Consider the following 20,985-nt stretch of genomic DNA (forward strand, 5'->3'; position numbering starts at 1 on the left):
TTCCTCCCCCAGTAGTAGTCCCCAGTAGTGCCCCCCCCGAAGCAGTGCCCACAGTAGTTGCCACGCCCCTTCCCCCCCCACCAGTAGTAGTCCCCAGTGGTGGTCCCCCCCCGATGCAGTGCCCCCAGTAGTAGTCCTCCCCCCCCCCCCTCCCCCAGCAGACACATATTTAAAAAAAAAAACACTTACCTGAATCCCCGATCTGGCTCCTGCTCCCGCCGCCACTTCTCCGTCCTCCCGGGCCAGCCCGCTCTGCATTACACTGCAGGAGCCGGAAGATGGAGCTCATGCGTGAGCTCCAGCCCGGTTCCGGCAGTGGGCGCAGCAGTCAATGAGAGTCTGTCTGACTCTCATTGACTGCTAATTAAAACAAACACACAGCCACCGGCCCTGCACTGACCACAGTGTCCAGGACCGCGGCTGGTGGTGCCCCCCGAGCCGCTGGTCCCATGGTGCCCAGGGCACAAGCCCGTTCGACCCCCCTTAGTTACACCACTGATCATGTGACATTTTTTCTGCCTCCCGTCAATTTACATACCACACCAGGTCCAGAAGAGCCATTGTCTTTATGCTTTGTCATGGGTCATAGCAGGGCCAGTGCAAGGTTTCTCGGCACCTTAGGCAAAACTTTAGCCTGCTGCCCCCCACCAATACCTACTTCACCCTGAGCCTACCGCCCTCCTACCCCAAACCACACGGAGCCTATTGCTCCTCCGCTGACTTACCTGAGTGACGGCTTGCGGGCGTGACCTCCAGGCAGAGCTTCTCCCTAGTCCTCTCATCAGCGTCACGGACGTAATGTGTCACGTGACGCCGATGAGAGGACTCTGGAGCCGCTCTGCGCTCTATGCAGCAGCGGTGACTGTGTGCTGCTGCATACAGTAACACCGGATCACAGCAGTGAACCTCAATCCGGGAACAGGTGCCACTGGACGCCTGTTCTCGGCAGGGTCACACCGACCCTGTTTGGGGGACCCTCCGTGTGTGGGGGCCCAGGGACGACCGCCCCTGTTGCCCTCCCCTTAATCCGGCCCTGGGAGGAATGCATCAAAGCTTCTAAGAAATGGACAAATGCAGAAATTGCCCATAGCAACCAATCAACTTTGGTAGCATTTATCAAGTACAGTCTATAAAATTATAGGTAAAAGCCGATTGGTTGCTATGGGCAACTTGTCCACTTTTCCACTCTTTAGAAGATTTGATACATCTCCCCCTATATTGTGGTAGTTTTGTATAACAAAAGGCTGTGTCCACAGCATGAAGCTAATGAGACTAATGCATTTTTTCTTCTTTTTAAAGAGCAAATGAGGTTGAAGTGGACCAGTGACCGCAAGATGGCCTCTAGGGTTCTGTCAGTGTGGGTAATAATATCGCTGACTGTTAAATCTTCAAGATATCAGGTAAATGAAAAATTAATTATTTGGTGTGAACGACTATGTTACACTTCTGCCAGACACAAAGTTGTGTGTATGAAGAGTTTTCCAAAATGAAATTGCTGAAATATTTAAAGGGTAATTAATGTAACTTTAGCAAATCTGAATTTTTGTGGGGAAAATATCATTCCCATTATAACAGAAATATTGCACCATATAAAAATCAAGGGTGTTTTTTTGTCCATCCTAACTTATACCCCTTTTCCACCTAAATTCCGGGTCTGACCCGGAGTTGGAACAAAGTTCCTATCCGGATCAGACCCGGAATTTTGACGGCGCCGACTCGGGATATTCCCGAGTCAGCGCCGCTCACACCGCAGTCAGGTCTGCATAGACCCGGCTTTTCCGGAGTCAAAGTGGACGCTTGGAGGTTGCGTCATCTCCAAGCGCCACTGAAGCCGGACCAATCGGCCGGCTAGCAGCGCACTCCAGGTCATTGTGACCCAGAGTGCGCTGTTCTCACAGCAGGGTTTCACGGGCTACGCCCGTGTTAAACCCTGCTAGTTACCTGGGTTGGATTGCCGGGTCACTCGACCCGGCGATCCAACCCTCTCCCCTTTAACACCAGGGAGCTGCCCGGGTTAACCCTTCAAAAACCCGGGTTTTAGCTCCTGTGTAAAAGGGGTATAATGTTGTCACCTATATAAAGGGCAGTCTGTGTGCTGGTCTGATATTTATGAGAATTTAGACTTATCGATTAGAGGTGATAAGCCGTTTTCATGTGAAAAGTTTTTACTTTTCGTGAAAAGTGTTTATCACCCAATTTAATTGCAGGTGAAGTTGTTAACCTATAATTCTCCATAGGATTTAACACAATTTTTTACCACTTCCTGAGCAGGTGAAAAGTTGGGAAAATCCCTATTTTAAGATAAAAATGTCAGGACTTGGATCAGAACCACTGGGACACCCTCCTTAATGACCAATTAGACCAAATTATTTTTTTTAATTTTCTTAATTTGGCCAATAATGACATGTCATTTTTGTGGTGAAAATGTGCAAAATACAGGAAAATGGGTCAATTTATGTGGGACAGGTATATGGGGGTGCTGCATGAATGGGGCAGGAGTTTTTAAGATTGCAGGTGGGTGCTAGAGATATATATATATATATATATATATATATATATATATATATTTTTTTTAAGTGTCTTAAAATGACACAAGTATACACTTACACGCAAAAACGTATCACTTCGCCTCTAATTTAATTCCTCCCTTAGTTCCCTACCAGTTAGTGATATCACTTTGTGTCTCATGCCTTAGTGATGTCAGTAAGTCAAAGGGAAGCAATAATACACTAACATTTTATTCAGGACACAATATGGCTGCCCCTGCCATGCTGTGTACGTAACTGATGTTTTGCTCTCTGCTAAGCTTACAGAAAGGACATTTCCCAGGAGCCAACATATGCACTTCCCATCCATATTTACACTTGGCCATATTTCCTATCAAGTGCTCTTGCAATGTATATTGTTTTATCAAACCGGACTAGAGTACATATTTATAAACAAAGTGATACACTGAGCGGCTGATTCAGAGGTGGGCAGAGATGCAGCTGTGTCTATTGGTGGACGGCCGTCTATGACTTTATGCAAGTGCAGTTACAAAGCCCTTCCCTGTTGTACATCAGTGTGTATGACTGTTGAAGAACAGAGGCGCCCACGACAATGTTATACTACGTGGTACGTCTTTAGACACCACCATCAGTCGTACCATTGAAATTTACATCAGCACTATGGCGGGTGCCGATTTTTCGCCCGTGTCTCGCCTCTTACATTATGTGAGTGTTTAAGCTGGGTACACACTAGGACGACGGATCTGCTGTCCGGCCAATCTGCCGTCCTATCTGATAATTGGTAAGTGCATACACACTTACCAAGCGTCGGCCCACTGTGTTGTGACTGACGTCACAACTAAGCTGGCATTTACTTGTTCCCGCCTAGTTGAGCTGTCATTCACCGGCGGCCTCCGCTGCAAGTGTATGAGCCGATATAGCTGCAGAGATATTGGCTATTGGCTGTGCTTCACAGCTGATGCGATATGTCTGTGAATGACATAATTCACAGACATATTGTCTGTACACACTGGCCAATGCACACACAATATATCGGCCGTTCATTTGAACGGCCGATATAGCGGCCAGTGTGTACCCAGCATTAGCGTCTGTGTACACAACCACTTCAGCGACATACTGCGACACTTTCATAAGAAGGACTATCTCCATACATCTGCCAGTCACCGCCCAGGAACACACAGCACTTCCTCAGCCTCACTCTTGTGCGTACACTCTGTGTAATGCATGCACTGCAGTAGTTTTTAGGGATTTTTGCATATGCGCTGTAGCAAAAAAATGCTCAGTGTGTGAGCAGTTTTATATAAGTCCTATTCCATGGTAGTGGGAGAGAGAGTCATGTACTATTAAAATTGAAAGCCAGGTGCCAGAGAATGTAGGTATGACATACCCTCCAACTATACCGTTTTAGCCGGTACAGTACCGTTTTCTAATGGTCTGTACCGGCAAACGGGGCTGTACCGTTTTGTACCGGGTTGGTACACTCACCAGATTTGTTAAGCAGCGCTGCTGGGACACAGGACTCCCGCAGCGCTGCTGAGTGACAGCCGACCTCCGTGCTTCTCTGCCCTGACCGCCAGCGCCGGTATACAGAACATGCAGTATATTACTGCATGTTCTAAACTAGCCAGCGTCCGATGCCTCCAGCCCCCATGGACACGCCCCTTTACCGATTACCACGCCCCTTTATCTGCGGTCATGCCCCCCCATGTACCGGGTTCTTACTAGGAAATGTTGGAGGGTCTGGTATTAGCAATGAAGGAGGTCCGGAACTCAGGATAAGTTGCTTAAATAATAGATTATTTGTTAAGCAATCTGCTCAACGCTTTGGTCAGAAATAGCCCTTTCTCTAGTTCACTTCAAAACCTTAAGCAACTTGTCCTGAGTGCCGTACTTCCTTCATCACTTAGCTATATACTGTATATAGATATATAGATACAGTTATATTAATATTGGGCCTGATTCAGATTGGTAGGCAAACCTAATGAAGTACTACTCCAATTGTGAGAGACCTATGCACGATCTGTACTGCGCATGTGCAGGTCTGTCTCTGCGAGATCTCATGCAGTTCCCCTACGCCGCAGTGGCCGTTTGTGGGCGCTTCCCTGCGGCTGTACAATACTGTACAACTCTGAAACAGGCCCATTGGTACAAGTGGTTACTTTGATTGCAGATTATTAATAGTTGACAAGTAGAAGGTTGAAATTCGAAGCGAATACGTTACGTAGAAGATGGTGGGTTTTACCTTTTTGTTTTTTATTACTTGTGTTTAATCTTTAAAATACTCATTATTTGTTGCATAGACTGAGAACTACTGACAAAATACACTGCACTACGCAATCCCAATTAAAAAGGGAAAACTAGTTTATAAAAAAACACATTTTGATCGGTCTGGGACGGCTTTTGTTATGACTTTTCTTAGTCTGTTCCCCTCCTCCTTGATTGTGGACTGTCTGAGTTTAAGCATCCCTGTCTGACATCATTTACTTTGAACGCTGGTAGAAAGGCAGACTTTTCTGGTTGGTTGGAGAGTTGAGCTCAGTGGAGCCCCAGGATAACCTGCCTGCTGTATTGCTCAGAACACAGTCCAGATATGATGTCATAAATTGAATTTGCAGGCGGTATGAAACTGAAGAGCAGAGGCTAATGAGAGGGCATACAGAGCTAAACAGAAATGCAGTGATGAAACAGACTTCATACCACTGTAAACCATAAATTTCTCATATGCACCTGCTCTTAGTCTAATAATCTTCACATATAACTATTTAACCCCTGCAGTTTGTAACACATTGAACTTCACTCCCTGTACCCTTTATTTCCTGCTTCCTGCACACGTTGTGCAATGGATATGATATTTTGATGGTTATGTTTTCATTTTATAAGAATTTATTTGTAATTTTCAGTGTAGAACCAGGACCGGACTAAGGGGGGGGTGACAGGGGCGGTCGTCCAGGGCCCTCACACACAGAGGGGTCCCCACACAGGGTCGATGTGATCCTGCCGAGACCAGGTATCCAGCGGCACCTGTTCCCGGGTAGAGGCTCTGGAGCCGTGGCTGTTCGATAGACTGCATGCAACAACACAGTCAGTGCTGCTGCATCAGCTGTCAAGTGGGAGAGGGGCCAGCTTTACACTAGCGCATAACCCCCCCTCCACCGATGCCTCCTCTCCACTGGCTGCATTGGAGGGCAGAGCCAATATGACAAGCCCCTCCCCCATATCCCAGCGAATCACGTAATTACATCGCGGGGGCGGAGCCTAATGAAATTAGGAGGTGCCTTTATCTTTTTGCAACCAGTACCAGGCCAGCAGCAGCTGCTGCATCAAGTGTAAGTATGCATGTGTACTCTTTTAGTGTATGCATGTGATATTGTGCAAGCAGGGGTGGATTAAAAGAGGAGGGGTCCTGTGTGCCGGTGGGGCCTATGTGCAGCCTCTGTGTGAGCTCCCTCCTCTCTCTGCAGCGAAGATGCGAGTAGACTGTGGCACTGTGCCAGAGTCTACTGCCCATGTGCTGGTCTCCGGGAACGTGGAGTCATGCCATGTACCCACTGATTTCTGTACTGTGCAGATGTGCTATTTTCCTGGTGATTTGCGCAGTGCCATTGCGGGACTCAGGAGAGATAAGTATACTAAATGGGTCCAGGGTGTGCATTGTCGGCCCCCTTAGACCAAGCGGTCCGTGTGCACCCATTATAGATATGTCACTGATCCCAAGATAACCCAACATGTTAATCGTTAAGTTGCCAAAATGCCATTGACCTGGTTCATTATATATGCACTCCCCATGGTAAATTCTATGGATATTAGAAGTCATGAAGGAGTTCTGTAAACATATAGAAGCTGTAGGCTCTAGTCGATTTATATAGGTCACAGTGATCCAAGGGGACCTTTGCTATACTTAATCCCTTATAGTAGGGGTTGCATTTTCTTTCATAATTTGTAATAAACATGATGGTAAATGATGATGTCAGAACTCTCTGATTATTATAGATAACATCAGAAGTTGCTGTTATTATTAATAATAATAAATCAGTTTATATACATACTAGTATCACTTTTGTATTAAAGACAAAGGGCTCTATTTACTACAGTCCGCATATTGAATGCAGCTTGTAGTGTGATATTACCGACTGAATTCGCATTGAGAATTCAGGCAATATCACAGGGATTTACTAAATATCCTTTGCAGGGACAGAGCCTGCGATCAAGCCCTGTCCCTGCGAATCCCCTCCGCACACTTATCTCGGTATTTTTGTAAAAAATACTGTGACAAGTGCCCACGCATGCGCCGTCTGGCCGTCGCTAAGCCCCCCCCCCCACCGTTAAGCTCCGCGATCGCGACTTCCCCTCCGAGACCCCTCTCCGTTAATTAAACTTACCTCCGGTAATCGGTACTCTGGTGATGTCCTCCGTTACTTCAGTCAGCTGATCTCCCATCCTGCACTGGGACCCGGTCAGCTGACCGGGTCCCAGTGCAGGATGGGAGACCAGCTGACCGGAGGGAGGGCATCACCGGACACCGGAGCCCCGATCTCCAGTCCCTGGACTCTGGTAAGTTTTGGTGTTTTTTTTTTTTACTGCTTTTCTTTTCTTAGCAGTGATCAGCGTGTGGTCTGTTTATACCACACAGCTGATCACTGGGGCCAGCTCCGGGCTCTGCTCTGCCTGTTAGAGCGGAGTCTGGTTACCAGGGGAGAGACCTTGGATAACGCCACCTCCAGGTGGCGTTATTATCACGCGGCTTTCCCCGGTATATTTTCACAATTTATTTTTAGTAACTTGCACACAGATCGCATTTCCCATTACAATTATGGGAAATGCTATCTGATTACAAAAAATAAGTGATACTTAGGGGTTGGAGTAGAATTTTACGAATTGTACTCCAATTGCCCTTTAGTAACTTTAGGTGATATTAAAATAATGTGAAAAGGGTGTGAAAACACCCTTTTCACTTTATTTTAGTCAAAATAATGTTAATAAATAGAGCCCATAGGCACAAATAGGATTGATAAGGGATGATGTATGCCCAATGTGTGTTAACTATCTAACTGCAGGAAATATAGACCAGCATATACCTATTATCATATAGCAGTAGCCCCACCAAGGGGTTTATTTACTAAACGACAACTTTTTAAAGACGCTGATTGTGAGTTTTTTTGCCCACTGAATTTAAAACGGCAAAACTATAAAGAGCAAAATACACTCTGTCTAGCACCTAACAGTAAGTGTATTCTCATTGGAGTAGAAATGGTTTAAGCCAAAACAAATCCAAAATGGGTAAAGGCTGTTCCTTAGCTATCCTCACGGAGAACTACCATCTTATGAAAAGAAGGATTACCATGGTAAAATGACCAAATTGCCCAGAAATTCCATAGTCATTTGGACCATAGTCCTTTTTTTCCGTGAGGTTATAAATATTTTCTATTATCCTTTTTCCTGTGCCTAAACAAAACTCCCTCCCACTGTTTACTTTTGTTTGGTTTCATTGTCAGAGCTGAACATTATCTAGATTACAACAGGAAATTGCTCCAGTTTGGGACAGGGTCAACACAGAGGTCAAATAACCTTAGTGTGGACAGAACTGTCATCTACACAGCACTAAAAACTAAACAGCAGGCAGGATTCTCACATTTACCCAACAGACTAGCTTTGAAGAAATGTTTTTTGTTTTCAACATAAATAAATGGTTTTACACTAAGCCATTGTATTAAAATGAGAGGTACTGTAATTAACTTCTAGCATATTTGCAACTCCAATAAGGATTAGAATTGTGGACTACTGTAATGGTTCTACGTAAGGAGGAGAGCGATATAAGAAGCTGCAAAGAATAGTTAAATAAGGTATATTAGCACATGCACACATTAGTATAGCGACTCAGAAAGAGATACCATATTTGAAAACAAAAAGACAGTTGGTGTATGTATGCTGAAATATTTATAACACATGAAGCAAGCAAACTGTGCATTTAGGCTAAACACGCACTCAGTTAATATTACTTTGTGCCACATCACGATTCGTCACCTCTAAATGCTGAGAGATATGACTTTGTGGTACTTTCATTGCCAATGGGGTTAAATAATATCCCATTCCACCATGATATCCTGCTCTTGATAACTATCATTATATTTTCACTTAAAGATTCCGATCATCCGGCCTCCTCCTCTCCTGCCACTTTTAATCCTTAGAACCATACCGGCTGCCAAACAATTGATTAAATTTAGACATGCTGTCAATTTTAATAACATCTGCTAACGTAATCTATCTGTTTCAGAACTTATATTTATAACAGACTTAGAAGTTTCCATTATACACTTCTCTCACTGCCGTGCTCGCACATCGTTATATTTTGGACTATGCATGGGACTGTGCAGGTCTTATCAGCCGGCTGAAAAATCCAACTTAGTATATATATATAAAAAAAAAAATGTATGATCTGTTCAAAGTCTGTTCTTTTGCTATAACAATTATATGTCTCCACATTTAAAGTAGCTCTAATGTTTTTGTGAAAAGACCAAACTAATTTTCCCACGTATGGATAGTATAGTGGTGTTTATGTCATTAGCTTCTGTTCTGTTAAAGCAGTAAGGAAGACAAGGAGCTCATATGGTATTAACCAGTGCTATGGTTTCCGTCTCTCTGATTTCACAGCGGAAAGGTTGCTGTTTTCTCTGCATGCTATACCCTGGCTCCTTTCCCACTATCTTGATATATAGGGTAAATGTATTAAAGCAACATATTGGGAACAAATGTGAAACTTTTAAAGCTTGCTTTTTCTACATGTGATATTTCAGAGTGCGCCTTTGTAGGTTGCCTGGTATTCCATGTACGCCAGGAGTGCTAGCATTTAAAATCTAACAGTGAGTACACACGGTACGATAAAAATGCACGATATGAACGATAATAATATCAACCATATCGTTATCGTTCAGATCGTTAATTATTTGGTGCTCATCGACCAGCAATGCGCGGACACGTATGGACGATAACAATAACGACCATCACAGGGGCGTCTTAAGAGAGAAGGGGACCCTTGTGCACTCCCTGTGTGGGGCCCCCTCCTCTCTTTCCGAAGGATGCGGCTGGCCAGCCACCGGACCATTAGTAGACTCCGGGCACTAGAGTGTGCCTGGAGTCTACTACGCATGCGTAGAACACCGGAAAAATGGCCGCGGCAGCCATTTCCCGGTATTCTGAGCAGCGCTGACACTCGCCGCGGGACCACGGACAGGTAAATTTAAAGTAATATGGGTGCAGGGTGTGCGGTGCGGGGCCCCCCTGGACCCATTATAGATACGCCACTGGACCATCGTCCGTGCATGCAGGCCAACCTGGTCGATATCGACCAGGTCAATCGTGGGTCGCTGGCCCGTCGGTGGTGTGCTGGATGAACGATAACGATCATCCAGCACTCCGGGAAGGTGCAGGACGATCAGTCAGCGATAACTTTATCGCTGACTGATCTACCTTGTGTACGCACCATAAGTTTTACTGAATCTACAGATTTCAGAGGGCTTAAATAGGACAGTACATTTTCAAGCATAAGGTGCACACACACACAGGCAGATTTGGTATTTGTATATGAGCAAATTTCCATGGGGCACTATTCGTATGGCTGGAGCACACAGCTTTCTTTGTGTTATACAGACTAAATAAAAGAAGGAACTGCTATGGATACTAGGCCATGCTGATTATTATATGCACAGATATTATATCTTTTGACCGAAAACCTATTATCCAGAAAGTTCTATACAACATAAAAAAAAAATGAATTACTACTGTTTGGTGAACGCATCCTACACACATACTTGATCATCAAATGTCTCTTTTTACAGTATAAAGGGCGCAGTATACAGAGTAATACAGCATGTACAGAGGGTCATGCTAATGAGAGCAGACAATAGATTTCCTAGCAGTGTCAGAATTAGCCCCACTGAATGGGATGCAATAGCTACAGGGCCCAGAGGTGAGGGGTGTCAGAAATGCCAGGCCACAATCCAGAGGCCCGAGCAATATGCGTCCATGCACAGAGGAACCCTGTTTTGCAGTTCACTGATCTCAATAGTGCAGGTCTCTTCTGAGCAAGAATGTGACATGTACTATCAAGCCCCAAGCCGGATTTCTGCACCTGCCCTGGCCCCCAAACATGCTCATGAGAACAAAGTGGAGTGGGATGGACAGTAATAGCCTGGCCCTCCTTCAAATTCTGCGATGTAGACTGACAATACTGTGTTTTGCTTGTTTCCGAGATAATTATTCAGCATGTATCTTTATTCTTAATTATAAATACTGAGCCAGATGCAAAGTTGCCCACAGTGGTGCCCAAATTGCTGGCTTAGTTAAATCTGCTACAGCTACAGTATATGCAAAGTGGCAACTGTGGCAAGCTGCGTGCCAGTCAACAACAGCAGCAGCATATACACCTGGTTTATGATGGGAACATACACTTTTGTCCTACTTGTGTCCTTGTTTTTAGCCATTTATTTTATTTACTACAAAAACATTTGATATGAGACATCAATAAAACTGCTAAAACATCTCCAATACAACAGAAACATACAAAAAAAAGTAATAATTTCTGGCCGAACTACGAAGAAATCGCTAAACAGTATCAGCAGATCAACAGCCAATCACAAGCGGTTCACTAGTGCTTGCGGGTCCAGTTTCAGAGCCGTACCAGCAGAGCAGGTGCATGAGTTCGCCACCACATAGGGGGCACAGTGCTCTCCCATGTCTTGGAACGATCAAGACTGGCGAGGAACTGCATCGCCAGCCAGACGACCAGTTCTAACTACGGGAACAGGCAGCGATGATCTCTCCCTGGTGGCTCAGATGAGGCCCGGGCCACGGCCTACGGCAACGAGGCAGTGTGATATCATATATCACCCAGCTGCCCGCCGTCCCGCACACAGGGCTCTACACTCTTCTGCAGTGACTTAGGCCTGATTCAGCAAGGAACGCAAGTGAGAGAACGCACACACGCGGCTGATGTTTTCGCACTGCGCATGCATATGCATCGCACTGTATGTCCGCAAACTAGTCAGTGTGATTGGGCAAGGGTACGCAGACTACACACAGTGTACGCAGACCCTTTAGATATTGATTGACAAGAAGTGGCGTTTGTGGGTGGTGACGGGGGGTGGTTGGGTGAATGCAGGCGTGCCTGTGCGTTGGGACGCCGTTATAGGGCGTATAATTAAGGCAGTTCGGCGGCACACGCAACCAGACGACTCGATGCACGCAGGAAGTGCCCAAAATCCTGCACAAGATTAGGTCAACCTCTGTTGTGTGTATGATTCCGATGGTTCTCGATGTTACAGATGTTTCCGTTGTCTTGCAGACTACTCAGGCTTTGAGTAGAGTAAAGGGAAGTGGGCACAATTGTGTGGTACTGGGCATCTGCATCTTATGCTGCGGTCAGGGCCGGTTCTCCCGTTACGCATGGTACGCAGCTGCGTAAGGCACCACATAGTGAAGGGCGCCTCAGCTGCGTACCATGCGGGCCGCGGTGCAGACTGTGTCTCTGTGACACAGCTGCACCGCGTGTGTAGCGCTGACCAGATGGAGTTCGGTCAGCGCTACACAGCACAAACACACAGCTGCCGGCGCTGGCAGCTGTGTGTTTGCTTTAGCAGCTGATGAGAGTCAGACAGACTCTCATCGGCTGCTGCTGCTCCCACTGCCAGAGCCGGACATTTTCCGGCTCCCGCAGTGGGTAATGGGAGTGACGTCATGACGTGACATCACTCCCATAATGCAAAGCGGCGGACGGAGGAGCTGGTATCGGCGGCGGGAGCAGGAGCGGGTTTCAGGTAAGTGTTTTTTTTTAATTTTCATTACGTCTCTACTGCGGGGGCGGGGGAAGGTGGAATACTACAAGGGGGGATTACTAGGGGGGTCACTACAGGGGGTAATATTACTGCGGGGCACTACACGGGGGGGATTACAGGGGGTAATACTACTGGGGACACTACAGGGGGTAATACTACTGGGGACACTACAGGGGGTAATACTACTGGGAGCACTACAAGGGGAGATTACTACTGGGGGCGCTACAGGGGGGAATACTACTGGGGGCACTACAAGGGGGGAGGAATACTACTAGGGGCACTACAAGGGGGTGGGACCACTACTGGGGGCACTATATAAAGGGCACTGCATAGTGGGTACCACTACTGGGGGCACTGCATAGGGGGGGGAGTACTACTGGGGCACTATATAAGGGGAATACTACTGGGGGCACAAGGGGCACTGCACAGGGGGGACCACTATCGGGGGCACTGTAAAAGGGGCACTGCATAGGGGGTTCCACTACTGGGGCACTGCATAGGGGGGACCACTACCAGTGGCACTGCATAGGGGGGCGCCAAAAAATATACTTGCTTACCAAAAAATTTGGGCTAGGGCTGGCCCTGGCTGCGGTTGCCGTGCGTATGCATTAATTAGCATATCCACGCAGCGGCCGAGTGCACACACTTGCGTACCTTGCTGAATCAGGCCCTTAGTCGCTAAGGCTGCACTGCAGCCACTTCTGGGTGCCAGCGCCGCCTGATGCTGAAGGCACGGGAGGAAGCTTTGAGACTTAAGGTTTGCCATTGAACATGAAGGAGGATAAACCACGAGGTGTTTTGGGTGCATTGCCTCCTCTTTAATGTGCTGGTGGCATTACCCCTTTAAGATTTCATACTTTAGTTAATTAGGTTGCTGTCCTATAGGATTGGTTAGGGGGAGGAGTTTCTTGAATTTAGTTGCTGCTAGGCAGATTAACTGCCTCTTTACTGTAAAAAAAAGAAAAAGAAAAATAGTAAAAAAAAAAATTTACTTACCTGACTCCAGGGACCGGTGATCGGGCCTCCGGTGATGACTCCCCTCCGGTCAGCTGGTCTCCCATAGTGCACAGCTGCCCGGTCATCAGGTGATCGGGCCCCAGTGCAGTATGGGAGATCACCTGACCGGAGGAATGGAGAACATCACCGGAGGCCCGGAGCATGCAGGTAAGTGCTATTTAGGGAGGGGGTGTCGCGGGGGGGTTCCGTGCTTGTGGGGGCGGGGCTTAGCGCCGGGAGGGGTAGCAGCGTCGATCGGTCAGCGCATGCGCGGACACTTAATCACGGTATTTTTTGCGAAAATACTGTGATAAGGCTCCGAAGGGTATTTGCAGGGACAGAGCTTTATCGCAAGCTCTGTCCCTGTAAAGGATTTGTAGTAAATCCCTGTGATATTGCCTGAATTCGCAATGCGAATTCACTCGGTAATATCACACTACAATCTGCATTCAATATGCGGATTGTAGTAAATAGAGCCCATTGTGAGAGTTGAACACCAATGTTTGAGTGTGTGGTTGATTGTGTTTGTCATGTCCGTTCTTTAATGCTTCCACCAATTTCATTATGAATTGGTCAATAAAATTTGACATTATTTTAAAACGCCAGCACTGTCATCTGTGTTGTTATTTATTATTGTTAAGGTAGTTTGGTTAATATGTTTAGTATAAAGAACATGGGGGACAATGCACAGAATACACTGCTAGTGAGTTTACTCTCTTTCTTCTGCTATAGACAGGTCAGGCCAGTCTGCTTTGGGGGGCTGTGGCAATTAGTGTTTTTTTATGTTATTTTCCTATGGGGGCCAATGTGTTTGTATTGTTTTCTGTGGGGGACAGTGGGTTTGTTTTTCCTGTAGGGGCCAATGTGTGTGTATTTTTTTCCTGTGGGGTCCATTGTGTTTTATTTTGTGTGTGTGTGTGTGTGTGTTTTTCTTAGCAGGTCAATGTATTCTGTGTTTTTCCTGTGGGGGACAATGTGTGTGTAGTAGTATTAGTATTATTATTGATGATAACAATACTTAAATATTAATAATGGATATAGTTGGTTGGGGGGTGCATAAAAATGTTTTGCATAGGGTGCTATTATATCTGGGGCTGGCACTGCGTGCTGGGAAACGTCATCATCATCATCCACCATTTGTTACTGCCCATATCATCTGCAAATAATATGAGTCTTTGTTCTAGTCTGCATCTATTCACAATTAGCCGAATACATCATTACTGTACATGTCCTATGTAATAACACCTCACGTACCACCTTTCCAGGCAGAAGTGGCAGAATCATACAAATCTGTTCAGGTAATTTTATTTACCACGATAACATTAGTTAGGCTAATACCACTAAGAATTGTGGTTTGCAAGTGGTGGTGTAGGGCGTCCATCTGCACCAAGTTCTATGATTCCTAGAATGACACGTTCAGTGTTACATTACCCATTCTGTAAGCTACTGTTGTGCCTGATAAAGGAGATGTTGATTGTGCAATATCTGTTCTGAAAGCATCATGTAGAGCGATGGGTGTGTAATTGCTGAAAATGATACTTGCTAGTAAAGTAAGGGGAGCTGCTGACAGTCTGATAACAGATTAATACTTTACTATCAAACCAAACACAACATGCAGTCCTGGCCTCACTATTTCGTGACGGCTTCTTTCCTGTACTGTGAAGCAGTGCCACAGAGGAAATACTTGGGAAAAGGGCTCAACTCAGCTGAACATAAATCTTTCAAAGTTGGTCGCAAAAAAACACAAATAGTGTGTTCCTGGGCCTGGCTTCACAGGAGACTTTAAGGACAGCAGCTGGGTAATGCATAAGTTATCTCTATTTTGCTTGTCCAAGATATTAAGAAATGCCATTTCAAAGAGCAGAGAAACATAACAGGTCTGTACTCACTTCTCTAATTAAACTTGTCTGGAAAAGATAAATCCAAAGTTTTGTGTAACAGTGTGCTGGTTGTCCTGTTCTGAAATATATCTAAATCGGTGCAGCAGATCTAAGGGGCATATTTTAGGGGCTGATTCAGAGATGTACGTTAATTTGATATTAGCGCACATCTCCAATATTTTAAGATCAGCACAAAATTATGTATAATTACAATGCAGCGGCATTTGCAAACTGTCACTTTTTAGCAGGTTTGATGTGAAAGTATAAAGCTCCACTATTAGTAAGTGCATAGCGCTGCATGTTTTGCACTTATTATTAGTGAGGTCAGTCCCTCAGTAGGTAAGTTACTGTATACAAAGCTGGCTGCCTTACAGTCAGAGCAATATAGAATTTTTTTTTAACTATACTGACTAGGTACGTTTTACTATTTGTACTACATTCATATGTTTGAAATGAAATGTTATTGAGCTACATGTGAAGACCTTAGTATCTATTCTTTACTAAAACTGTATAGATTAGTGCAATGTTTGTGTAATAGGATGAAGAGGGGGCATTTTCAGGGGTGGCCCATGGCTCTTGCACTCTGTAAAAGGACCTGATGTTTTCATCACTTCAGAGCTGGTGGAGATTGGATCTTTAATAAGTGAAACATTTCTCATACACAGTGCACCGTGTAATAAAAAACGTATGCTTGTGGTCTCCCTGTTAAAGGGGAAACAAAAACCCAGGCTGTCAAGCACTAGGCCTGGTTGAAGGATTTTCTTGGGTAAGGGGTGATTGCAGCCCACTTCCAGGGCACCATCTTCTCCTCGCCTCTCTTTTTCTATCGATAATGTTTCTGCCCTGGCAATCTCCTATGTCTGCTGCCTGGGTGTCATCCTTGACTCTTCCCTGTCCTTCATCTCACACATTCAAAATATCTCTCATGCTTGCTGTGTCCACCACTGCAGCATCTCTAGAATCAGGCCTTTTCTCACCCTTATTCATGTTCTCATCCTCTCCCACCTTGACTGCTGTACCCTCTTCCTCTGGCCTCCTCCTTTCTTACCTTTCTCCACTTCAATCATCCACAAACCCTGCTGCCCTTTTTTTTTCTCTTAACCGCTTTACGTCGACCTCCCTCTCTGCAACCTGCTTCATTGACTCTGTATCCACCTCAGAATCCAATTAAAACTCCTGACCCTCTCACGAAAACACTTAGGGGTCTATTTACTAACCAGTGTTAAGAGACAGAGTGAAAAGTGATAAGGTGCCAGCCAATCAGCTCCCACCTGTCATTTTTCAAACACACCCTGTGAGATGACAGTTGGGAGCTGATTGGCTGGCACCTTATCACTTTTCACTCTGTCTCTTAACACTGCTTAGTAAATAGACCCCTTAATCTCACTGCCCAATCTTACATCTCCAATGTAATTTACTACATGTACTCAATGCCTTCCGTCCCATTCACTCTTCCTTCGATAGCAGCCTCCACCCTGGTTACCTCCTCTCATGCCTACCTCCAAGATTTCTCACAGTCAGCCCCCTCCTCTGCAACTTACTCCCTTGCCAAGTCAGACTTTCCACCAGTCTTGCCAGTTAGAAACATGCACTTTTTGGACACATCTGTAAATGCATCAACCTATTACTGTATGTGCAATCTCTATACTCTAGAGAACTTTAACCTTTACATGCCTCTTCCTGCTTTAATACTTGTTTTTGCCATAGAACTTATTTGAAGATTTGAATTACAGTACTGGCAATTCTGCCATTTGCCGGAAGTGTAATTGGGCTGATCTGAGTAACCAAACTATTTCTGAAATGGCTGCTTAGCCTCAGTTACCTTTTGATAGTCACTGGCAGAGATGAATGGTATTGCACAGCCACAGGGAAGCATCTGTGCATTACTGTTCAACTAAAATGCAAATGCAGCAGGAGGTGTCTTTAGGAAATGGACACCCTTCTGCATGCATCTGCGATCTGAGTGCAGCATCCGTAGATGCTGCTTTGGCCGGGCTGCGTAAGCTGAAACTTGTCCAGCTTGGCCATTGGAGCTGGACATCTGGGTACAGGAAGTCTGCGTCCAAAGAAGCAGACCCTAGGCTTGTCATGTCTCCAAGACGGGGGCGACACATCGGGAACATAGTGGCAGATTGGGCAGTCACGCAGCTTTGATTGAAGTCTGTGCTGTCTCAAACAATGCGCTTCTGCTGACACGCTGAGAGCTCTCATGCTGTGAGGGAGATTGCAGTAGCTAATTTATGCACGCCCATGTAACAGCGTTTAAACGGTCCTTACGTTACTCACCCCACTGTCACCTCCCCTAAACGCTGACTACCTGTCACTCACTCTACAAGTGAATCCTCTATGCTAGCGTATTCCCAAATCCCAAAGCAATCACTGCACTGCGCAGTATGACTTTCACACATGCGCAGTGGCTAAAAAGCGCTCAATCCCCCTAAATATCGGCATTACGTAAATCTCTGAATCCGGCCCTAAATATGAATATTCTCGGCAAGAGTGGAAATATATTTGACTGCTTTGACTGTATATTTGATTACTATATGTATTTGTGTTTGAGACAATATATTAAAGAACTTAATGACCATTTAGTTATTACTTATTACCAGTTATTTATATAGCGCACACATATTCCGCAGCACTTTACAGAGAATAGTTGGCCATTCAGTCCCTGCCCCAGTGGAGCTTACAATCTATATTCCCTACCCCATGCTCACACACATACACACTAGGGTTAATTTTTGTTGGGAACCAATTAACCTACCAGTATATTTTTGGAGAGTGGGAGGAAACCGAAGTACCCGGAGGAAACCCACGCAAGCACAGGGAGAATATACAAACTCCACACAAGTAGGACCAGGGAATCGAACCCATGACCTCAGTGCTGTGCGGCAGTAATGCTAACCATTACACCGTCGGTACTATAACCATAACACATTTATTTGATTTGTCAAATATAACAGTGATTTAGATCGCCTACAGCTATACTGTTTTTTTATTTTCCAACTATCTGTCAGACTTCTAGAGAAGATTTACTTAAGGAAGCTGAAAATACATTTATCAGCCTTACTGATGATCATGCAGATAAACTTCTATTTGGACAACTTAACTTTGAAAAATTACCAGCAGAAACACCCACTGATATTTATCTTAAATAAGCTCAACTTAAGAAAAACTAAGTAGATCTTCTTACTCTGCAGGGCCAGTTCCTTTCTGAATGGTACAGAACAAAAAAAAAACTGTCTAACGTCCCTCCCATAGGGCCCTATTCATGAAGAGAAAAATTTCCCTAGTGATAATTAAGGACTGAACTCGCTGCAAGTTCAATCCTAGTATTGCAGGCATTCATCATGCCTCCTATACTTAATTATCATGCTGCCTTCACTCTTCGCAGCCTGTCTTGAAGCTGCGCATGTGCAGCTTGAAGACAGGCTGGGAATAGACAGGAGAGAAGTTGGCAGAGTCAAGCCCCTCCTCGACCCCCGCCCCCTTCTTCCCCGCTCACTCGTCTCCTCCACTCAGCCCCGGATATCCCCACTGCCTAAGACCTGGCACCTAAGACCCAGTTCAGCCCAGGATATCCCTGATGCCTGAGACCTGGCCCCCCGCCGCGGCGGGAGTCTGTGACCCCCGCTCAGGTCATGCAGCCCCACGGCACCAATCCCCCGCCACTGCTGCTGTGCCCTCTCCCTTAGCCTTGTCTTACAGGAGGAGAGCTCGGGGAGTCGGGAGGGAGCTGCTGGAAGGTAAGAAGACACAGCAGGGAGGGATCTTTTCAGATCCCTAAGCTGTATCGGATGCTGTACGTCATCTCGGGGTGGTGTACAGTATCACTGTCAAGTTCCCAAAAAAAAATGCTTTCTATAGTGTGGGCAGGGGCATATTTATAATGGGTACGGGGCACACGGGCTCATGGGTCCAGGGGGGGCTCGCATCGCACACCCTGCACCCATAAAACGTACCTCTCCGGAGTCCCATTTCGGCTCTGGTGTCTGCGCCTGTAAAAACGGCTAGAAAATGGCCGAGGGCGGGCATTTTCCCATTGTTCGCGCATGCGCAGCACAGGGAAAATGGCCGCTGCAGGCATTTTCCCGGTGACCTGTGCATGCGCTATAGACTCTGGGCGCACTCTAATGTCCAGAGTCTATAAGTGCGGCGCTGGCTGTGCAACGCTCAGTGCGCAGCCGGCCGCCAGATGGAGAGGAGGGGGCCCGTGTCAGAGACAGCACATGGGCCCCCTCCTCTCTAGAAACGCCCCTGAGTATGGGGACTGTGGAAATTATCGATACACAATTGTAACCAGGAGATATCAGTGATATCTCCTGTGTTACATTAATGATGAATGACAATGACACTTAATTTACACAAAAATAGGTGAAAATCTTAATTTTCACCTACTTTTGTAGAACTGAAGTGATGATGAATAGACCCCATAGTGTAAAGTAACCCCTTATTTTGTAGCTGTTAGTGCGGTGGTGATTGAACAGGTGGGAACTAAGCTGACCAAAATAAAACATGATATTGAGACTTTCAATGCTTTGCATCTCAAACAACTGACAGACAATAAAACTGACAGATGTTTAGACAAATTACAGAATCAGCTATATGTATATAATAAAGATCTAGTGGCAATTAAACAACACAAACTTTAAACAAGAACTATTGAGATCATACAGTATATATTGTAAGTGGTTGATAGTAGAAAGAACCAACTCTTGTGGAAGATGATTCCCTACAGCTCCATGCAGTATCAGACTGGGGTATGAAGGGCCCACCAGGGAATACACTGGTAGGGATCCAAGCTTAAGGGGTGTGGCTAGCCACCAGAGTGGGTGTGGCCAGCCACCACAGAGGGACATGGTCAACCATTTGAGAATACATGCAAAGAACAGAACCCCTTTATAAATGAATGGGCAGGAATGTGTTAGGACAACCACATTGATTGCAGGAGGACTAATCTTGGTGTGGATTCAATACAAACAAAACAAGCATACAAGTACATCCATGATACTGCTCCTTTAAGTTACTTACCCCTAGAGAAGGGAGTGAGGCTCACTGGGGATTTCCCCTGTACCCCTGTGGGTCAGTCCGACCCTGACTCCATGTCAGAAAGCCACTTTTTAGATTCAAACTCTTCCCAATCCACCCCAGATATTGATATTGAGGGGGAGATAGATCAAGCCTTGGAGAGAGATAAATAACCAACCAATCAGCTCCTAACTGTCATTTTTTAAACACAGGTCGGGATGTACTAAGCATCACTTCTGCAATGCAGTGCATCCCATCTCTCAACGGGTATATACTGCGGTTGATTACTGCAGTATGTACTTAAAATTTCACAAATGACAGCTATCCCGATAAGAGCTGTCCTTTGCGATGCCTCCGGAGAGAGATAATTAGAGTTTAACACCTAGATGTCCCTCTGACGTCCTTCTGCACATGCATAGAAGGACGAGGGCCGTGGTGGGTTATGGGAGGGATCCAATTGGATCCCTTTCAGAGGGAGCATCCCGAAAAGAAGCCCATAGGCTTCTATTGGGTAACATCACCTGAAGTTACCCATCAGGACAGGTGGTTAGTGCATATGGGGTATGCGGTGAAACCCACGAAAACTGCATTTTCGGGGGTTTTACCGCATTTTCCCTATTAGTACATCCCACCCACAGCCTGTAAAATGACAGAAGCTGATTGATTGATACTTAAATCTCTCTCCACTTTATCTCGCTCCAAGGCTTGATAAATCTAGCCCTCAGTCTTTTGAGAGTTTACCAACTA

General features: G+C 45.6%; 1 protein-coding gene across 1 annotated transcript in view; it reads left to right on the plus strand.

The window, feature by feature from the left end:
- ADAMTSL3 (ADAMTS like 3) overlaps nt 1–20,985 on the plus strand; it is a 536,839-nt gene that overhangs the window by 17,633 nt on the left and 498,221 nt on the right. Inside the window, exon 2 of the mRNA XM_088472851.1 lies at nt 1,300–1,400. Within this exon, the coding sequence (XP_088328977.1) occupies nt 1,305–1,400 (96 nt within the window). The 5' untranslated portion in view covers nt 1,300–1,304. The remainder of the gene's footprint in view (nt 1–1,299; nt 1,401–20,985) is intronic.

The sequence above is a fragment of the Taudactylus pleione genome, unplaced genomic scaffold, assembly GCF_031769625.1.
Source record: "Taudactylus pleione unplaced genomic scaffold, aTauple2 ptg000129l, whole genome shotgun sequence".
Classification (NCBI taxonomy): domain Eukaryota; kingdom Metazoa; phylum Chordata; class Amphibia; order Anura; family Myobatrachidae; genus Taudactylus; species Taudactylus pleione.